The sequence below is a fragment of the Heliangelus exortis genome, chromosome 3 (genome assembly GCF_036169615.1).
Source record: "Heliangelus exortis chromosome 3, bHelExo1.hap1, whole genome shotgun sequence".
NCBI classification, from domain to species: Eukaryota; Metazoa; Chordata; class Aves; order Apodiformes; family Trochilidae; genus Heliangelus; species Heliangelus exortis.
Genome location: NC_092424.1, coordinates 79,412,773 through 79,433,321, shown reverse-complemented (window position 1 = coordinate 79,433,321; position 20,549 = coordinate 79,412,773). Strand labels below are relative to the sequence as shown.

Below are 20,549 nucleotides of genomic sequence, written 5' to 3'. Positions count from 1 at the left end.
TAATGCTTTTTGTTGTAAATGTTCCAAACTCACCCTCAGAAACCATAGCTGAAATACACAAGCAATTCCAACTGCAAATATATAGGATTTTAAAAAATTGTTATTTTACAACTGTCTGCACAGTAACCAACACATTCTGCAGATGCTCCTGGAAACCTGTCTGCAATGCTCACTGAAAGCAAACAGAAACAGAAACAAAAAAACCCCAAAACAAACCAGTAACTAGCTCTGAAACAATAACCATGTAAATCTTGACCTCTCAACCAGTAACAATTGTATTCTTCAGTAGCCGCATCTTTCAACATAACTCTTGCCAAAAATCAGACCTGAAACTCCTGTCTGAAGAGTTCACTGGTTTTCTCTACTGTTACGGATGCTGTTCTTTGACACCTCTTTACACTACTGCACTACTGGTTTCAAACACAAACTTGGTATAATCTTTCTTTTATCCTTAAGCCTGCAACAGCAGTAAAATACAAGAATAAGCCCAGTGCCAGTGAAAGCCAAACATCCATCCTTACATTTTTTCATCTCAAGGAACAGCTTTCAATAAAAAGGTCACAAAAGCATGAACTCTTAATACTTCACCAGCCTTGTTTTTTTCCCCTCCCACTGTGGAATCACAGAGTTTTCCAATCCCCATCTCTGGAATGGAGGGAGAGTTTTCCTAAGACAGTTTCTAACCAGAATCTGCTAATGATCTTGCTTTTCAGGAGTACACAGACAGATCCCAAGCATCAGCACAAAAGATTGCTCCAATCTCCTTCCTTTTCGACCTTGAAAAATGCTGAGTACTCTTTTGAGACCTGCTTGAAAAAACCTACACATCACCACCTTAAAAACAGGTTCACCAAGATCTTCAGTTTCACTCTCTTCAGTTGCAGTTAACTGTCCTCAGTTTGCTTTTGGGGAGGCTGCAGTTACATACAACTTGCAAAAACACTGTAAATGTGGCCTCCACAAAATGTAGTGCAAATAATTCAGTACTGAACCTTTCCCATTTCTATGTGACCCCAAAGTCTTTGAGAATGTGCTCCAAAGCAGGTTTATTTTTAAGCACCAGCCTGCTCCTCACAGCACCCCAATTTTTTCAACCTCATTTTTTTCCAACAGTATTCAAGCAGCCAACCGTTTTCCTGTTAAGAGTAAATCACCTGTTAGAACAAGCCCTTCACATGAAATTTACCACGTCAGATACTGGCACTGAGATTAGGAAAAGGAGCCAGTTTTGAAGCCCAAGACACGACACGCAGCAGGTTAAAAAATGAAAAATTTCAAAGAATGCAACCTCGTTTTCTAAACAGGCACAAATTAAGCATACCACAGCCATGATGCAGAAGCACCCATGGTGGCATTATATTTAATGTGCCATATGGCTGCTTATTAAGTGCTAATTTGGAGCAGCAGAGGAGTGGCTAGGTGCTAACATGACATCACATCTTATTTATAATAACTCTACTATCCCAAAGGAAAAGATGAGACACACAGATGATCACAATGGCTGGTATCTTAATTCTACTCCTATCTCAAGTCATCAGTCAGGCACACACACCTTTCTGTCAAGTCGTAACAAGGATCTTCCAAAACACAGGAGATACAGGGGATTATCAGGAAGGTAGAAATTTGGGTAGTGGTCCACCTAGTAGCAGTGTTTTTCCTACTTTGGTCAAGTGAATAATAAAAGGACATCAAACATGAGGAGCAGGAAGAAGAGGGGCTGAGAACCCTGAGGCAGACAACCAAAATTTTAGCCCTTGAAAGATTTATCTTCAGTAACAGAAGACCCAATAGAAGAGTCCATGAGATTCCCAATTTCTGAGATTTTGACAGCACAGTAAAAAGACTCCAAATATTTGAGTAAGACAGGTTTCAGGAAAAGGAGCACAAAATGGTCCAGCTACTGTGGCAATGCGCCTAATTCTGAACCTGTAATCTCACTACTAAGTAAATAAAAGTTCACCAAAAACCAGAGCTCATTACATGGCTTCTCTGAAATCATAAGCTTTAGCACGAGCAGCTTAATGTGTGTATCTACCACCTGAAGTTTCAATTACATTTCAACTAAAACTCTTCTGTTCATTTGAAATTGTACAAAGATTTATAACACAACAGAGTTACACTTAACCAGAAGCTGACAGGAAGTCAGAGAAGACAACAGTTTATCATAAAAAAAAAAAAAAAAAAAAAAAAAAAATCTTTTCCTTTGAAACTGCTTTTAAGTCCTCAAAGCAAATGACCCAAGTCATTTGGTAACCATTACTTCCAGCCCACCACAACACAGATTTGGACTTGCCAAATAGGAGTTTTTCAGTAATTCACATTGAAACTCAGAACCACACAGCACCAATACAGTGATGGGGAAACAGCTGAATGCACCCAACAACAAACTCTTGAGCCTGAACACACCTTTAGTTCCTCCAACACCTACCTAGTTCCAGCTTGTGGTGCAAGCACCTGTATCTTATGAGCAGATTTCCTTAGATGTGTCATTTACATCTGAAGGAAGATGAGCAAAGCTGTTCTGAGTCAGCTGCAGCAAGTGAAATCAACAGTTTCTTGTCAGTTCTGTAACAAACACACTTCCACAGCAGGAAACCAAAGAGCCAATCTAAGGGAGACTTCTTTCCCTCTGAAGAATTATCTGAGATTTTCCTCTACTTTTTTCTCCTGATCTAAAATTCTGACACACCCACTATTGCTACCAAACAAAAGTTTTCATTAAAACACTCGGTTTGAAGTTTATTCATACACAGCAGAAGTTCCACCTGCGTATTAAAAACAAACAGATTAGAAGTAAATGTTTTATTCTTCCAACTAAATTCCAGTACTACAAGGGCAGTAAAACAATGATACACTGAAAAATTGCAGCAATAAACATTTGTTAAAGACTGATAGAATAAATAAAAACTACAAAAATGAGAAATCATATAAACCCATTCTTAACCCCCAAAAAAGTCATGGAATACAGAAATGCCCTCCTTCACTATTTCACAGGCAGTACTGTGGGCTATTTGCTTAAAATTGTCCTGGGATTACATTCTAACTTAACTGTGATTACAGCTTTGTTGTAGTGCACAGTTATGAAAACCACACTAACTTCAGTCAGAAGTGTCATTCTACATTTTTATTTACACAACCAGTGAAGGGCAACTTCTAGAACACCAGCTTTAATCCTTTACTTTTTCAAACTTATTAACATAAGAAGCCAAATTGTAATGATACAGCAAATGAGGCCACTGGTATTATTACAGGTAGCAAAGGTCCACATCCAGGTGGTACTGACATCAGGGAGCACTCCAAAACCAGTTGCTGCATAAGAGTGGTTGCCACTGACAAAAGCTTGAAATAACCTGTGTTCACAGGGGGAAAAAATATGGCATTGCTGCAAGTCTTTACGGGGACAGCTTGCAACAATAAACAGGGTGTATAGGGCAGCCCACATATGCAGAAAGTGTGATTCATGAAACATCTGGAAAGAGAAAAAAAAAAAAAAAAGAGTTAATGATGGAGTTAACAAATTCCAGTTCTATTACAAACTTGATCTGGCAACCTCAAACCTTCCTTCAAAAATAACAAAAAGGCACGGGTAACAGTTTCATGTGTTTTAAACAAAAGCTGCATTTTTTCTTGCATGTTACTTCCCAGCTTGGTCTTTCATATTATGAATTTAAAGTATTTTCACTTGGGGCCTAGCTGAACCTTTACAACAAAAAAATGGCTGTTTGCAATTATTAAATGTTCGCTGACTTAATGCTGTTACAGTAACCAGAAGAAACAGATACTCACAACTGGCAGGCTGTTCTCCATATCGTCGCATGATCTGATCATGCGTGAACTTCACGAATGCGTCGTATTGTTCTGCAAGAATGAAGCATTAAGAGGTGTGAGTATATTAAGTTTAACTCAAGCTCCAAAACATCCAATGCTTCTTTTTTGTACATATAAATCATGTAAATTAAACACACATCCACTAACAGTTTAAATGATTTTACACAGCTCATAGCTGCCGTTTTCTTTTCATCCCTGAGAACAATGCAGCACATGGCCCCTTAATTAAAAGACTTCCCCTCACAAACTTCTGTAATGGGAAAGAAAGCAATATCTTCAAAGAGAATTATGCTGCACATCCACAAAGACCTGAATATACCTAACACCTGGCTAAGCATCATCACGGATCCACAATGGGGGCAGAGTGGTTAAGCAAACATGGTGTTAAGTCTGTGCTAGGGTTGGAAACTTTTTTGCTCCTATCACTACCAGATGTAAGAAAATTAATTTAATGAAATGGAAATAGAGGAGACAGACTTGCTACAGAGTCAGAAATTCTTTTTGGTGTTCACCAGGAAATCAAAAGTAAATGACAAACTAAAAGGATGAAATGCTCAGTGGCTAATGCCTGGCTAATTCCAATCACAAAAGTGACTCCACAGCAGGAGACACACAGTTGACTGTGGACTTCATGAGAACAGCTACTGCGTAATCTGAAATGAAATTTAGATATTACACGTACTAATTTGACTTTGAACTAAACACTGTTATTTCCCAGAAAGCTTACTCCTTCTATACACACAAACATACAAATACATTCGCAGTATTTTATCCAGTTTTAATATTGCACTCATCAGCAGGATATCACCTTTCAGAATTAGGAAATTGAACAAGGAGAGTAATATCTACCAGATGCCGCTCCTCTCCATTCCCCTTCCTCCCTTGTGGAAAAATACATGTGCAGCAATGTGGGGTGTTCTGAGAAAAGGGCAAGGTCAAAGAAGGCAATCTTCAACCAAAAATGCAGTTAGATTTGTAGTGGTTCCTAGTCCCACAGGTTTGCCCCATTAAAGTCCCCATCCTCTTGCAGGGATGAGCTTCACCTTTGAAGTAAACAGGGTATCAGTAATCAGCAAGCAGTGCAGCAGCAGCCCCAAATATGGACCGGACCCAACGCTCTAAGGACATTCATGCCTGACTGAAGGGGCCCAGAGTCACAAGGCACATGGTTCCCCTTTGCCCACAAGCAGGACCTCTGTTTCACTGCAGTTCTGAGTGCTGGCTTTTCAGCAGCCAGGCAAGGATCTTAACCAAGCAACAAATTAACACAAAGTGCAGATTGAAGGGTCTGTTGCCCAGAAACCATTTCCAAAAATAACAACAGCAACTAGAACTTTTCCTAAAAGTCTGTATTAAAGGCCAGAAACAAATTCCAAGCTTTCTTTTTTAAACGTTTAAGTCAACATACACAGCTGCTTTTTAGCACCATCTTTGTTAAAATTATGGCTTTGGACATTTGAAAAATCCACAGTTACTAAAAATCCTCTTTATCAAGGCATTCCAATTGAGAAGGTTAAGCAGTCCAAACGTAAGAGCAACTTGCAGTGAACTGCTTAAAAATTTAAGTGAACACTTGTAAAGATACTTGCACCACTAGCATCCCTAACCAGTTATAACTATTTATTTTAAGTCAGAAGGAAGCTAAATGCCACAAATACAAACCTAAGTACTATAATCTACAACTTGACCTTTAGTATAAAAAACTGTTTCTCACAGATTCTAGAAAACCTTTCAAGTTTCCCTTAGCCCCTTACACTCCTCTTGTTTTAGTATCTGCAAAGGATCTTGCAAACCCAAGTTCGTGCAAACGCAGCAGTTTCAGGTCACAGAGATAGGAGGGGAAATCAGGGCACCACAGTGATCTGAGTTTTCTACTTATCAAACACTCGTTCTGCATGAAAGGCACCTTTGCTCACAAAGAACTGGCTAACTGCCTACAAGAAAAGTGTGATTCAGAAAGGAATGAGGAAAACATCTGAGATCCAAATACTCATTTAAGTCACTTGAAAGAAGCTATCCAACCAAGATTAAAGAATTTCCAGTTATACTTCCATTGACTTCATTAATTTATGGGTATCACCTTGCTGTGCAAAGTTTAGAAAAATACATAATCATTCCATCAGCAGAAAAATGTAACTAGTCTTCTATGTAAGGAGAATGTAAATTCTTTTTGGCAGTCTCTTTCTGAATTCCCATATAATGCTGAAAATGTATTGTTGGCTTGATCTATGGGATGCAGTAGTAACAGTATCTTTCCAGTACCTCTTTTGCTGACCCCCATTATTAAGAATAAGTCAAAACCCAACTCATCTCACTGTACACCACAATCCTCCAAACAGAAACCATCCCCATCCTTTCCCCCCAAAAGTAAAATGTTCCCTTTGGAACTGACAGATGGAGCAAACATAAGGAACTTGCCAGAGGGGTTCCTGATGCAAAGAACTACAAGTTTGTACCCAGAAAGCATCTGGAACAAGTGCAAATATTTTTGGTCTTCAGTTATGATCACTGCTATCTGAAATGCATTTAAGAGAATGCAATAAATGAACCTATTCCTAATGTACATAGATTAGAGGAACAAAATAGCATCCCATTTTTTAGGCATGAAGCAGGCTAAAAAGAAAAATACAGAAAAGGAAGATTAGGCCCAAAGAAACAGGAGTACTTAGGGCTCTAGTTACAGCTCTAAAAAGATGTAGATTTAAGAGGGATCCAGAACTATAGTAATTTCTTCCATACTGATGGCAGACCAGTAAGCACAGAAGATGAACAGAGGCTCAGGGGCAGAGACAATACTGTCACAGCCAACCCACAAGCCTGATGCAAGTCTGGTGACTTTTGGCATGGGCATGCTGGTAGAAGGTTTTATTTCCACACGTGAAGATTTTTGAAAACTTTAATCCTGATGTGTACTCAGGTGCAAAGCAAAATACCCATGCATATTCAAAAGTAGTTTTGCTGCCAAGGAATGCATTCAGGTGTTCCTTATCACACTGAATGTTAAACAGGACACCAAATCATACTGTGAAGGCACTTACTTCTTAATGCAAGAGAATTTAGGTGCTCAGATGCTGGCAAGATGTTTTAAAGTAGGGAACATCAACAGCAAAATAAAGGTCATTACTTATAATGCTGACATGGACACGATCCTTATGAAAAGGTAAGTTGGCATCAGGCACCAAAAGTATCAGCTGAATGATGTGGAATGCAACAATTCAACACAGAGCATCAGAAATGCAGCTACTACTGACACTTGGGCTGATGGTAAACACGACTGGCAGCAGTGTAATGCTAAGTACTGGGGAGAAAAAGGGAAATCTTAAGTGCTGTCTCCTTGCCAAATTCCAGAAAAAGGAAGTCAGTTCCAAAGCAGGAAAAAAACCAAAGTCCTTCACAAAGAGCTCTTAACCCAATAGAAAAGCAAGTCTTTTTGGGGAAAAAAAAAAAAAAAAAAAAAAAAGGGAGGAAATTATCAATCCAAACATGATAGCAAGAAAAAGCTCCATCTGAAATAAAACCACTGGTTCCATTGATTGGTAATACACAGGAGTCCTAGTTTCTATCTAAGGCAGCATGAAAGAAAAAAATCCATCAATGACTACACATAATTTTCCCTGTCCTTTATACAATCTCATTCCTTAATGAGATTAGGTCAGAAAAAAACAGTGTAACACAAAAATGAGAAAAAGTTTTAAAGCTTTCAAACTCTTCCCAAAACATTATTTTGAAGTATAATGTACCTGCAAGTTTTGTGGTCAAAATTTCTTCATACTCTTCACGGATTTTCTCTTCACGTTCTTTCAGCAAACGTTCACAGATCATTCCAACTTGTCTGAGAGTAAACAGGGGCTGTTCTTTTTTCAATGGTGATGATGCTGCAGATGAAGTACCTAAGATTAAATATTTGGGAATAAAATTTACACTTAGAACTGGTACTGAACCATTTATATAATCCATTTTCTTCCCATCTTTTACACTGAAGGAACTTCACAGGACATTTAGAAAAGTCTCTGCCTTTTGAACACCTCTAATTACTATTAAACACCTAAAAGGAAGACATCTACAATGCACAATACACATGGGTATCAAAACACCAGGAGTGTTACACACTGTGAGCATCATTTCAATGGCAGTTGCCATTTATAAATTTAAGCTTCTACTTGATGTAAAAATTACAGTACAGTGTATTTTTTCAAAGAGAAATGCTTCACAAAAGCCTATTACACTATAAGTGGCAGAGCATTCAGGATGGTCTCTTGAAAACAATGCAAGGTTTGTGTCCTAGTGATTCCTGAAATGAGAAGCTACAGTCTTCCAGATCAACAGTGGTATTGCCAAAAAAACCCAACAGTAACTGGTAAGAGGGTGCCAAAACCCACCAAATGACTAGGGAAAATTATTTACATAAACAGGGTTTGAGAACACATAGTAGAATTACACAGAATTTTCTGGGTACCTGGCAAAGCTGGTCCAGTAAGGAGAAATGCATGTGGTTGTGCATCAGTAGAACAACAAGGATCTGTCTGCTGGAAGTTATTTTCTAAGTGTCTCCTCTTCTGCATTCGTTTGTACTCCTGTTTTATGTTGTAGAGTATTTGTTCTAAAAGAAAAACAGTGAGAAAATTTAAGCCTAAAATAATTCAATTTCAGTATTTCACTTATTTCCCCTCGAACACCAAACACTGATGATAATTAGGTTATAACAGCCAGACTCTTAAAACATGGCCTGCAAAAAAAGTGTTTTACCTAAGACACATACAATGACAACAGCCAGAAGAAAGAAACCAGACTATTTTCACTAGGAGGACACTAGCACAAATGTTAAGGTCAACTATTGTTACCGGAGTACTATTAAAGAACCCAAACACTGTAAGTTTAAAATTTATCAACCATACAGTACACACATATATAAATTAGGCTGCGAACTTCTACTGGGATCTATCTTCTCCCTTTCACACAGTTAATTTACAATCACCTTTCTCCCCTGGACAGGGTTTATCATTAGCAGTTAGAGGCAACAAAAGACTCCAGAATAAGAAACGTAAATGAAATACCATTCCTCCCCTGTACAGTTACTGGCAAACTGGCAAAATGTTAAAAAATCACCACAATTTAGACAAAATATGCATAAAGCAACTACTGTTTAAAATCTCAAGGAACTGGAAACCAAGATACTACAACAGCTTTTTGTAACACTGTTCATAGCCTCAGATCTAGCCAAATACAATAGCCACATCAACAGTATCTTTTAGAGGAGTATCCTAATATTTAGTTCAGGATTTGATTGCACTGAATAAAATCTAGCAACTGCTTTTAATAATCTCACCTCCATTGTAAAATTATAGGAGGGGAAAAAAAGTAATCTTTGCAATAAAATTATCAATCCTTTTGCCTTCTCTCTAAAATTCCACGTAATGAAAGGCTCTCAGGTACATCAGTGCCATAACTCTTTATCATCTGGCAACATAAGATACTAAAGAGAAAAAAGCCATTTTCTATTTTTTACAGGACACTTTCACAGAAGACTTCCAAAACCTCCCTCTGTATGAAATTTTTTACTTTCAAATTAATTTTTAAAAAATTCCTTCAGTACCAGCTTCCCCTGAGACTTCTAAACTTTTTGCAAAAACAGCTTTCTAAAGCTCAGACACATACAAATCAGTGTGATCATGTCAGAGCTGCAAAGGACTCCAACTCACTCAGTACCTTCTTATTTTGGCATTTTGTCAAAACAGTACCAAAAACTCTTTAACAATTTTCAGGTATGCAAACAGTGTATGCTATTGAGGTGCCCTACCTGGACATTTTCTAGTAAGCAGTCATGTGTAGCAAGTAACTTCACCTACCAGCTTTTTCAGTCAGTGGCCTGACATCTATGCTAGACCAAGCAGAAGCAAACATTTGCCAATTCCTAGGTTCAGAGGTTAACTTTTGCAGTGGTTATTCAAATCCATAAGATAATCTGGGGGCTTCCAGCTCATACAAAGAGAGGAAACTGTTTCCAGTCAACAGGAACACTATTATTTTCGGCAAAGGAGCTCCTTGTTTGGATTTGGTCCATTGATGAAGGCTTTGCAGTTTAGTACCTTTTCAGTCTCATGCTTAAAAGCACTCGTCCAATTTTCAGTTCTCTAAAGGAGGATCAAAAACTTGGCTCAAAGAAGCAGTGAATGCAGAAAACATAATAAAGAAGCACAGCAGGGAAATGAAGAGAAGGAAACTACAAGAAAGTGGGGAACACAGGTGTGCCTGGAAGATTCATCCTTTCTGTAGAAAACTAGTCATACTACACTGCACCATGGTACAGAAATACATTAATCAGGTTAAGCCAAGACACAGTCAGGCTTCCAAAAATAGAATCCCATGTAGAATTTGTCACGTGCATACACACAGCATTTGTAGGAGAATGGCCCTGCAACACTTTTCCTCAACAGTGTTATGGTGGCAAACCAGTAGTTTTTCTCAGAATCAAGTGCTGCTCAAGCTAAAGTGATACTGCGTCATTTTGAGTGGGAACTAAATTAGCTCTGAAGATAATATCTGTCCTAAAACATGTCTACACTATGAGAAATGTGACTGCAAACATTCATACTGTATTTACAGTAACTGAAGAGTGTAAGGGATCACAAGCATCCTTTACTACCACTACTTCATCTAGAGCATACTTTCCAAATTCTACATGAGCTGCAAAAACATCACCCAAATTTTGTGTGTAACAACTTTCATTAGAATCTTCTCTACAACTCTCCTTTGTATTATCTTCTTGCACAAACATTCTCAAACCACATTAACAACCAAAATAATTTTTAAAACATCCAAAAAACCCAGAAAACAAACAAAAAAACCCCCAACCCAACAACGAAAAAAACCCAAACCAAAACAAAGAAACCAAATTAAACAAACAAACAGAAACACATGAAACTAAACAGACTGGTTAATGGATAAAACTCAGGAGCTAAAACAACAACCACAGGGATAGAAAATTAGTATCTGTGCACAAAGGATACATGATACTATTCCAAATTATACTGAACACTGGACATAGAAGTCCCAATATTACAGTAATTGCATCTGCTTCTAATTTGGCAGCACTTTTTAACTTGCAATTTTCACATCTTGTTCTGAACATCTAAAATCTCACGAAAAACCACTGACATACACTGAGAGATCCTTGTCACAACAAAACCACTTTGACAGTCTGCATTACTGTGACTTCAGGTAAAGGTATAAAACTAAGCCAGGTGGGATGGAGGGGGGAACTATTTAAACAGAATATACTACCTATATTGCAAACAGCCACAAGGAGCCTGAAATTTGAAGTTCTGACTGAACACTGGTTGAGCATGTAAATAACCTACTTTGGTAAGGCACTATTATCTTGACTTAAGGCACTATTGCTCAGCACAGAGAACTGAACTCCAAGCTCTATTCAGTATCATGCTGCCAGTAGGCAAGATGACTCTGAGAGTGATTCATACTTCCCGATTTCCACCATTTGTAAAATGGAGATTAATAGTCAAGAAATACAAGCTTAACACAGCACTGAAAAGTTCATGACTTCTCACATGAGTGATCATACAAGTAATGTTTCAAATTAAACAGGCAGATGATTTTTGCAGCAGCAAAAACTGAATAGACATTTTTTCTTAATATGCAGTCACATAAAATCTGTCTTTATACAAAATTACTTCACTGTGAAGTGAAATATAAGCTTACAAATTTTATGACCATTTTAAATTACAAGCTGAATGCCACGTTGAATTATTTTTTTAAACAATCAATGGAATAAGAAGTTATTTAAATGCAAGTTAATTCTGGCATTACAGTTTTGCTTAATAAATCCACAAAAATTGTCTGATAAACAAAAATGTTCTGTTCAAAACAGTTTTCACAGCATCTCAGCACATGAAAGCCATGAGAAACTAAGGCAGTACAAACCAGAAAACTTTTAACAACACCTATTTGCAGACATCTAACTGTAAAGCCCTTAAAGTTAGTAGACCTTGTTCTCCAACCTAACTTTGATTCTAGAGAACTCCCCTGTCTTTTCAAGTTCAGTTTCTTAGCTTCCTTCACTTCTAATTAGCTCTCTGCAGTTGACAACTGATTTAAAATGTGCATTTAACTGGTGTCAGTGCAGGACAGTTTATTTATGTGTTCCTCATTGCAGAGGCCCAAATTGCCTTTTTCAACAGTGACATGCATTTTAATTATTTTATAGAAAGTGCACTCATTAAAGAAAACTTAATCTATGTGAGCTTCTCTAAGATTAAAACTGAAGTGAGAACTTGCATTGTACATATTAGAACTCATTTGACACATTAAATGAAGACTTGCATCCATCTTAAAGGTGAAGTTCAAATAAGAACATCATGCAGCAATTTTAGTTAATGAGATGCCAAAGGGAATATATTTAATAAGATCAAACATACATCACCGTGGTCTGTCCTCAGGTTTTTTTTTAATTTTACTTCATCCCCAGTGCTCAGTGTTTGCTACTTGTTAGAGGTACCTCTGAAGGCACCGAGCAAGCTAAAAAGAAACACCAGGCAGAGGTGCCAAAAGTGAAAATTAGGCTTGCTGAATATAAGGTAGTAACAAGAAAAAGCCACAGTTCAAAAACACTGAAATTAATTAGTACTTCAGAAGTTACATTTCGAATTCAAAACGGTCAGTTACACAAGAGTGTATTATATGCCCCCTTCTTCTCCTTCAGGTTCAAGGATAAGATGAAGAGTGACAAAGACTGTTACTGTCTCACCATGACCACTGAAAGCATAGGAGAGTCAGTAAAATACACCTGGGTATAATGAGATGTACAGAGATGTTTTTTCTACCTAGAACTCTGAGCACTAAGAGCAGAGTAAATATATGCACAAAATATTGCATTGAGATGAAGGACAGCATTCATATCAGTCTTCTTTCAGAATTTGAGATGGAACTGGGGGACCCAATGTTTCACATTTCAGAAGCTTTCACATACCCAATGAAGGCTGCATGAAACAAGAAGGGGCAATTCTGAATACAGAACTGATATCTGAAATATGATCTGTCACACAAATGGATTACAAAACCAAGTATTAATTTCCAAGGAGGGAAGTCTTACCTCCTTTAATTCACCATAAAAAGGCAACTTATTCTTTTTCAAAGTTGTGTCATCTAATTACTTCATCCTGACCAGTAATTATCTAGAAATTATGTACAAAGGTAACAGCAGTTCAACTTGAAAAGATAACAAGGCAAACAATTATTTTTTCCATTTTAGTAACAGCTTATCAACTATGAAGTTTATGATCATTTTCCCAGAAGGATTTTTTTCCTGAATGTTTTTTTTTTCATTTTATTTTTTGGCTTGATTTTTAAACTAGCAACTTCCCATCTAAGTTCCTGGCTTCTTACATTTAGCTGAAGGAAACTTCAGCAAAACATGTAGGAAGGTGACTTAATAGGCTGAAATCAGAGTAGCCAGTTTTCCTGACCTGAAATGGAACCTCAAGCTCAGGTTTCAGTTTGCAATGTCACCATTCAATGTATGCATTTAAGCCTGAACCATGCCTGAGATTTCTTCTAAGTGAATCAATCAAAGGCTTTCCTGATGACAACAGCAGATCTCTTCCAAGGATTTCAGCTCCTGTTAAAGCACAATTTTTACTGTCCTAGTTCAAATTTACAACATTTCCATGAGGACAACACTTTTATTCTACATTTAGTTGATGCTCCCACATTCCTAGTTTTAGTCTCCCCACGAGACTACTGACACACAACATGAATTTTAAGCACTGTAACAGAGCAATGGGTAACAGTATTCTTCACTTTTGCTATCCACTTTACCAGGGAATCCACAGGCACAGACAGAAAATAAAATAATCCAGTTATTCTTTTTACTCTCTTGTTTTATTCATACTCAATCTCTCGTTACATTTCTTAATTAGGCCTGGTCTGTGAGACTTCATTAATAGAAGATGTACTTTTGGAAATCATGCTCACCTGAGAGAACCATGCTCTAAGGAGCAAGAACACTGGTAAGGGTACACACTGACACTTCAGTGTCCATAACTACAGAATGGACAGAAGCAGCTCCCAACAGACTCTGTAGCACAGAGCTGGCCATACCTCATGAGACCCTATTATTCAAGGTCTCAAGTTGATGAAAGTTCTGGTTCTCCCACAACAAGCTGAATGCTCACATATGCATAAACTCATACTGCAAATGTGTTATTTCAGGAAATCCCAGTTCTCCTGATCAAGGGGTTGAGGAATGAAAAATAAATCAAGCAATGCAAAATGTATTAGACACAGCAATTAGATCTTTCTCTTCACACAGAAAAATGTCACATTGCATTTATCAGACTTGCCACTGAAACGAAAAACTGCTTCAACATTTTATGGTATCTACAACCATGGGTATTTAACATTTATAGTCACCACAGGCATCTATAAAGGAATTTCTCATATAAGTTAAATTACCAGGTCCAGATGCAGCCATTATGTGTTTTGCCCTTTTTTTTAAGGGGTGGGAATGTTTTGTTTTTAAAAATCCTAATGATTTCTGCAATACTGGAGCACAATGAGAAACCTGGCACCGTGCCAAGATAATTTAGGAATAATACACATGGGAATAAATGTTAACAAAACAGAAATTAAGTAGAAAGAGACACAGTACTACTAATATGTCACATTCCGAAGCCACTAGATCTATTAATTTAAAAGCCAAACCTGTATTTGGCTACTGCCTGACCAAACTTCAGACAAAAGTGGTTAAGTTTGCTCAAGAGGGCAACTGAAAGGTCACAGGAGGACAGCCCAACAGGGAAGACTAACAGTTCTTCCTATTCCAAAAGGTCAAAGACATTTTCTTGCCTTTACCCTGAAAATCTGTGTTAATTTCATCAATTTTTTTCCAGATTATTCTATGAAAAAAGTATATAGTAAAGACAAATTTATCTATCCTCTGTTTGGAAAGAGCCCCTCATGAGTAAGGGACTCTTAAACCAAACCCATTTGCCACCTTTAACTAGAGATATTTGCCATACAACTACCTCTGAAGCAGCAAATACCAATCATATATACTCATCACTGTATACTGCATTAATTCAATAGTTTCCATATTCTGTCAAATACTTTACATTATCTCTGCTTGGATTTCAACCAGTAACCTGAGTTGAAGGGTAGTTCTCAATTACGCCACCCACTAAAATTTTTTTGTTTGCAACATCAGTAAGTTGCTGGGGAAGTGTTAAGGCAGATGACTGTTTCCTATAGAGGAAAAACTGCTTGTGCACATGCAAAAGTTTCTGAATTTTAAGCTATTTCACAACAGTCTTTAAATACAATTCTTTTTTTTTTTATTTTACAAAGTTCTAGCTGCTATTTAACCTCTGATTTGGTTGAAGAGTTTCAAAGAAAGCTGTCCATCTCAGTTTGTCTTCCAGTTATATGTATCATGAATTAGGAGATACAGGGATTTAAGATCAACACTGTCTTTCTCCCTCCTCCCCACCTCCATTTTTTCACACTATATTTTCCACCACAGCTTCAGTCTGGGAAATACCCAGAAGTGCAGGCCTTCTAACACTGACCCGCCTCTGAATTTAAAAAACAACTTCAGTGTAGTTTGTTTTTTTCCTTTTTTTCTTCCCCCCAGAACATCATCTTTGAACAGAATAAAACTACAAAATATGGCTCTAAAACATCCAGAAGCTGAGAGGAAAAAAAAGAAAAATGCCATTGCTTCCTTATTTCACTGCATAATATTCACTTAACAGCTTCCAAACAGGATAGCACCCTTAGTACTTCAGGGAAAACAAAAAGTACATTATTCACAGACATTCAGAGTCAAGTGCAGTCATTCCAATCATACAGAACAGTCTCACTCACAGCTAGAGCTGACATGAAAATACAACTTATTTGTTGTATTCGAGCAGTAGAAAATTTTAAAAGAGCCACTCTTTCAAATTTGAACCCATCTTTTGCCACACAGATGTGTTCTGCACCACTTATCGTGAACACAGTTATAATAACATAATTCTAGATGCAAACAACGGTACCCCAAAATTGGCAAACATATTCTGAGTATGCTCAAGCCAGTAAACACAATTCCACGGAAAGTATAGATGGTAAAGCCACAACAGCAGTTTGGCTGCCAAATTCATTGTGAAACTGGAAGTGACCTAACAGCTGTTCAAATAACCAAAAAATATTAAAACACTATTGTGAGTGATAAATTTCATCTTGAATAAGCCCACCCTCTCTCCAACAGACATATAGTTTATTTGTCTATAACCACTCCATAACCTCTCTATAAAGACAGCTGTTTTCTCATCTGACTACCCCACTGTATTCTTAGTTCTCAGCACCCCCCCTTCAATCAATCCACATTCTGCTTCCAGATAATACATTTTTGAAATGATTAACCATGTGTTAAGAAGTTCTGGTGCTGACATAGTTTCCACTGGGTGAAGTTAAACTCTACCAGGACAGAGATGCAGATTAAAAAAAAAATGCTTAAGGGTGAACTCTAAATTACATCAAGTTTTATATTCAGCTCTGATTTCATATGACAATTATCTTCATTAATTAGAATTCATACCAACATTTTAAGTGCTGAAAGCCTAAGTATTACAGTAACAGGCTGAGAAAACCTTAAGTGAAGTCAACTGAATTCTGGCTGCTGTTACCAAATTTCCCAATACAAAAACTAACAAAACAGTGACTCAGTTGGGAGACTTTTAAAATTGGACTGGAATTCTTTTCATACACAGAGCAAGATTTATCTGACCTAGAAGCAGACATCTGCATCAGAAATGGTAATCTACATTAGTTTTACAGTCAACGGAAAACAATACATTTTTCTGCAGCACCCTCTGCCTCATCCTAACTCAGAGCTGTAGAACAAACCATCTGTTTCTTCCAACAATGAAGAAAACCACGATTTATTAAGTCAGTGTACATTTACAAAATTAGATATGAATCCCACACAATCTTTCAAGCAGCCCCTTTGAAATTATAACCTCTAATTTCTCCACTGATGCTGAAAATGGAATACACAATATCGTAACACCCCTAAATTCAATGAAGGGTAAAAACTAAGCAAATTGCTTAATGGTCACATTTGCACTTGCACTGTAAAAAGATTTTTTTTCTTGTTACATAGCTTTTAAGCAAAAGCCATGGAAATGTTAATCAAAAGCTGTGCAAATGTGCAAAATTTAGAAATGCTTGAAGTTCTGCTCATGTTATTCAAGTGCAGTAAGAGACATTTTGATTTACTGTCCTTCACTTTTCATTATATTATACAAATGGCTGACATAAAACACACCCTTGTCATTACAGAATCACCTTTTCACATGGATTACCTCCTGCACCTCTGATTTTCTCAAGAGAAGATGAGGCCTATATTTGATCAACCTCATTAACATTTCAGTTTTTAACAGCTTCAGAATAATTCAGGAGTTTTGATATCTATTATCTCAAATACTGCTGTAGGTTATCTCTGGTGAAAATTTTATTCCTCTCCATTCACCAACACACATTTACTAACAATACTTATATAAACTATTCATAGCCTACGATCTCAAAATCACAAGTCAAAATAAATCCCTGTAATGGAGCAACGATTATATTCTAAACAGAATCAAAATAATCCTGATTTTAAACACCTCTGTCAAAGTATATGTAATGCCTCACTGTACCAGGGAGTGCCATCCATCACAAGTCTCATCCCAGACCGCTGACTCATTCAAGATCTTTTCCTAGAGGTTCAAAAAAAATCAAGGCACTGATGCCAAGCGTTAAGTACTTTGTATGCCCTCTATATACTTCCTCCATAGCAAATTTTTTTGTTTCCTTAAAACCTATAAAAATGTATTCTACTGTACAGTTTTCATAACTAAAAATACCTAAACAAGACACTGTCTACATAGATAAGATAGCAATTTGAAAACACATCCAAACTTACTGCTCGGCAATGCTAGCAGTAATCCGGAACCAACTTTTGTGTAAAAGGGTGTACCGAATGCAAAGCAGAAGGAATTCAGCTGCAACAACTGCAGAGGGCTTTTTTCCTGCACACAAAGGACACAGATCCATACCTCGGCGCTACAGCCACTCATGGCTGAGAGCTTAACCGTTCTTAAGTGCATTACTGGAAGCCACCCACTAGACTAGGGCCAATCAATCCTGCGTGCCCAGCCAAGGCTCATTCCTTTCTTCTCTCCCTACTCCTCGGTAAAAGGAACTCGCTTGATTTTTAATCGACAATTACACAAGGAGACCTGAAGCTTTCAGGGCCACCGGCTGACTCATCTCTCACACGTTAAGATCGTAAAAGGGTTTCGCTCTCGCCCACCGTCTCCGAGACGAGGACACTGCTCGAATTCATTTCATCTGCCCTAAAGGCAACTCTCACCCTTGCACACAATCGCTTTCATCGCTCGGTTTTCCTACGAAACTTTAAGGATGCCACAGAACGGGCCATCCGGGACGGTGGCATGCATTAAGGGACTGGAAGCGGAATTACCCCTTTGTTTTATCTGCTTTTGCCTTTTCCCACTGGCATTTTGCGGGTGATTGATGACAGGCCGTGCTCCCCGCCCTCCCTCCCTCCCTCCCGCCCCCCCTCCCCTCCAACCCCCTTCCTTTCCCCCCCGCTGTCTGAGCAACGGGGAGGAGGTGCCGCCGCCTCGACTCTGGCAATGCTCGACCCACCGATAATGGCTGCAAGGGATCGATGAGGGCCCCACCGAGAGGGGCTCCGGATAGGAGCGAGCCTCAGACCCCCAACCCCAGACACCACGGTCACACACCCCCCAGCACCCCCCGCCCCCACCAGCGTTTCCGCAGCTTGACTCGCCCCTGCGGCTCTCCTTGCCACATTCAGGCATTCGTGGAAGGAGAGGAGAGGGGAAGGGGGAGGGAGGGAACCCCCCCATAGATGTCCCCAACGTGAGGAAAGCCGGCCTCCCCCTTTCCTCGGCACCAGATTAATCCTCCCGCACCAAACCACCCTCCCTCCCTCGGGTCCCTTTTCGCCAGTCTCCCCCTTCCCCCACCCCACCCCCCCGACCCCTTTCCTATGGCCACCCGTCCGCATCGGCTCAACCCGCCCCCCCACCCCCTCCTCCTCCTCCTTCCTCCCCGTCCCTCCTCCCCCTCTCCTGCTGCAAACGGCCATTTCTATTGTGTCTCTGCCGCGGCGGTGCCAAGCCGAGAAGGGATAGCCCCGGCCCCCGCCGCTGCCAACCATACAGTCCAACAGAAAATGGTTGGAAAGGGACACCAATCCCACCCAACTCTCCCCTCTTCTTCCTCCACCACACATCCCGCCGGGGTCGCCTTCCCGGGCTCCCCCCGGCCCTGCGCACCCTCTACCCCTCTCCCCGGCGAAGTCCCCCCATGACCCCTCAGAGTTCCCCGCACACACCCACCCATCCACCCACCCCCGGCCGTCGCGGCCCGGGGGGCTGCCGGGCAGGGCGAGGCCGCCTCCCTTACCTGTGGTGAGCCGGGACGACACCTCTCCGAAGGGCGAGGGCTCCATACGCAGGTATTTCTGCGGGGAGGCGGCGGCGAAAGAAGAGGAGGCGGCTGCCGAGGCCGGGGCTGACAATGGCGCACATCGCCTCCGCTTCGGGGACGCCGGGCTCAGCAGCGGGTCGAAATCCAGAGTCCTTTTCAATGTGGCGCCGCAAGCCATGGTGCGAAGCGGCGGCGGGGCGGAGGAAGTGGGGTCGGAGAGAGGGGCAGGGGAGACGACGGCGGCGGCGGTAGTGGTGGCAGCAGCCGGCCCTGCCCAGAGGCGCCTTCCCCGCTGTCTGGGGCGGGCTGGGGGGGGAGGGAAGGGAGGGCGGCAGGGAAAGGAGGGGGCAGCTGCGTCAGGGCCTCCGCCGCCTCCCTGTCGGCCTCTCTCTGGGGAGCGGCCCCGGCCCCCCCAGCGGCTCCGACTCGGCCGGCTGGATCCCCGCTCTCGCTGCCCGCCCTGCCTTGTCCGAGCCAATTCCGCCCGCAGCCGGTGGCGGAGCAGGAGCTAAGCTGAGGGGCGCGGGGCCGGGCCCGGTTAGCCGGTGTGGGGCCGCCGATGACGAGCGATGGCGGCGGGGCCCGGGCGGCGGCGGCGGCGGCACTTCCCTCTGCGACTCCCACACCAGCAATATGGCGTCAATAACAACGCCGCGGATTCAAAAACCAACCCTCGCACTGCGCCTGCGTTCCTGGGGCGGTGGCGGCCGCAGAGGCTCAAGGGACTTGTGGTTTCCCCGCCCCATCCCTGCGGCTCGACGGCGGGACGCCCTCAGAGACCGTGGGACTACAAATCCCGTCGTGCCCCGCGCCGGCCCCTCCGACTTCCGGGTTCTGATTTAAATCCCCCCTCGGAGGCTGCGGTCTGAGGTGCGGGTTAAAGGACGAGGCTGGGGGATCGGGCGCTGCCGCCGCCCGTGAGGAGTGGGGCTCGGCTCAGGGTTCCGTTCCGGAGGCGGCTGCTGGGTCCTCTGGTTGCTCCGTGGGAGAGGCGGAGGGCTTCCGTCAGCTCCCGGAGACACAAAGGGGGCAAAAGAGCTCGCTGCCTGCGCTAGGCCCCGCGGCCTGTCCGGCTGCGGCCGGGGGCAGGCGCTGAGCGGGTCATCCAGAGGCTGCGTGTCCGTAGGGCCCTTGTCTGTGTGTGAAATAAGGGCAAAGTGCGCTCAGTGGCCTCCATGATGGGGGCAGAGCAGGGAGCATGCAGG

At 41.0% G+C, this 20,549-nt stretch overlaps 1 protein-coding gene across 3 annotated transcripts; it reads right to left on the bottom strand.

Moving 5' to 3' along the window:
• Positions 1-2,787: 2,787 nt before the first annotated feature.
• Positions 2,788-20,478, bottom strand: AKIRIN2 (akirin 2). 3 transcript variants are annotated; one of them, XM_071741366.1, is made up of 5 exons: positions 19,321-20,478; positions 8,285-8,428; positions 7,569-7,718; positions 3,787-3,858; positions 2,788-3,469 (listed from the first exon to the last, which is right to left on the bottom strand). In XM_071741366.1, the coding sequence occupies exons 1-5, from the start codon at positions 19,520-19,522 to the stop codon at positions 3,459-3,461; spliced, it is 579 nt and encodes a 192-aa protein (XP_071597467.1). In that variant the 5' UTR covers positions 19,523-20,478; the 3' UTR covers positions 2,788-3,458. The 3 variants fall into 3 exon arrangements, 1 of the variants encoding a protein (XP_071597467.1); XR_011725342.1 differs by lacking the exon at positions 2,788-3,469 and adding an exon at positions 4,678-4,871 and having other exon boundaries at positions 3,825-3,858; positions 19,321-19,974; XR_011725343.1 differs by lacking the exons at positions 2,788-3,469; positions 19,321-20,478 and adding exons at positions 4,678-4,871; positions 17,786-18,082 and having other exon boundaries at positions 3,825-3,858.
• Between the last annotated feature and the right edge of the window lie 71 nt (positions 20,479-20,549).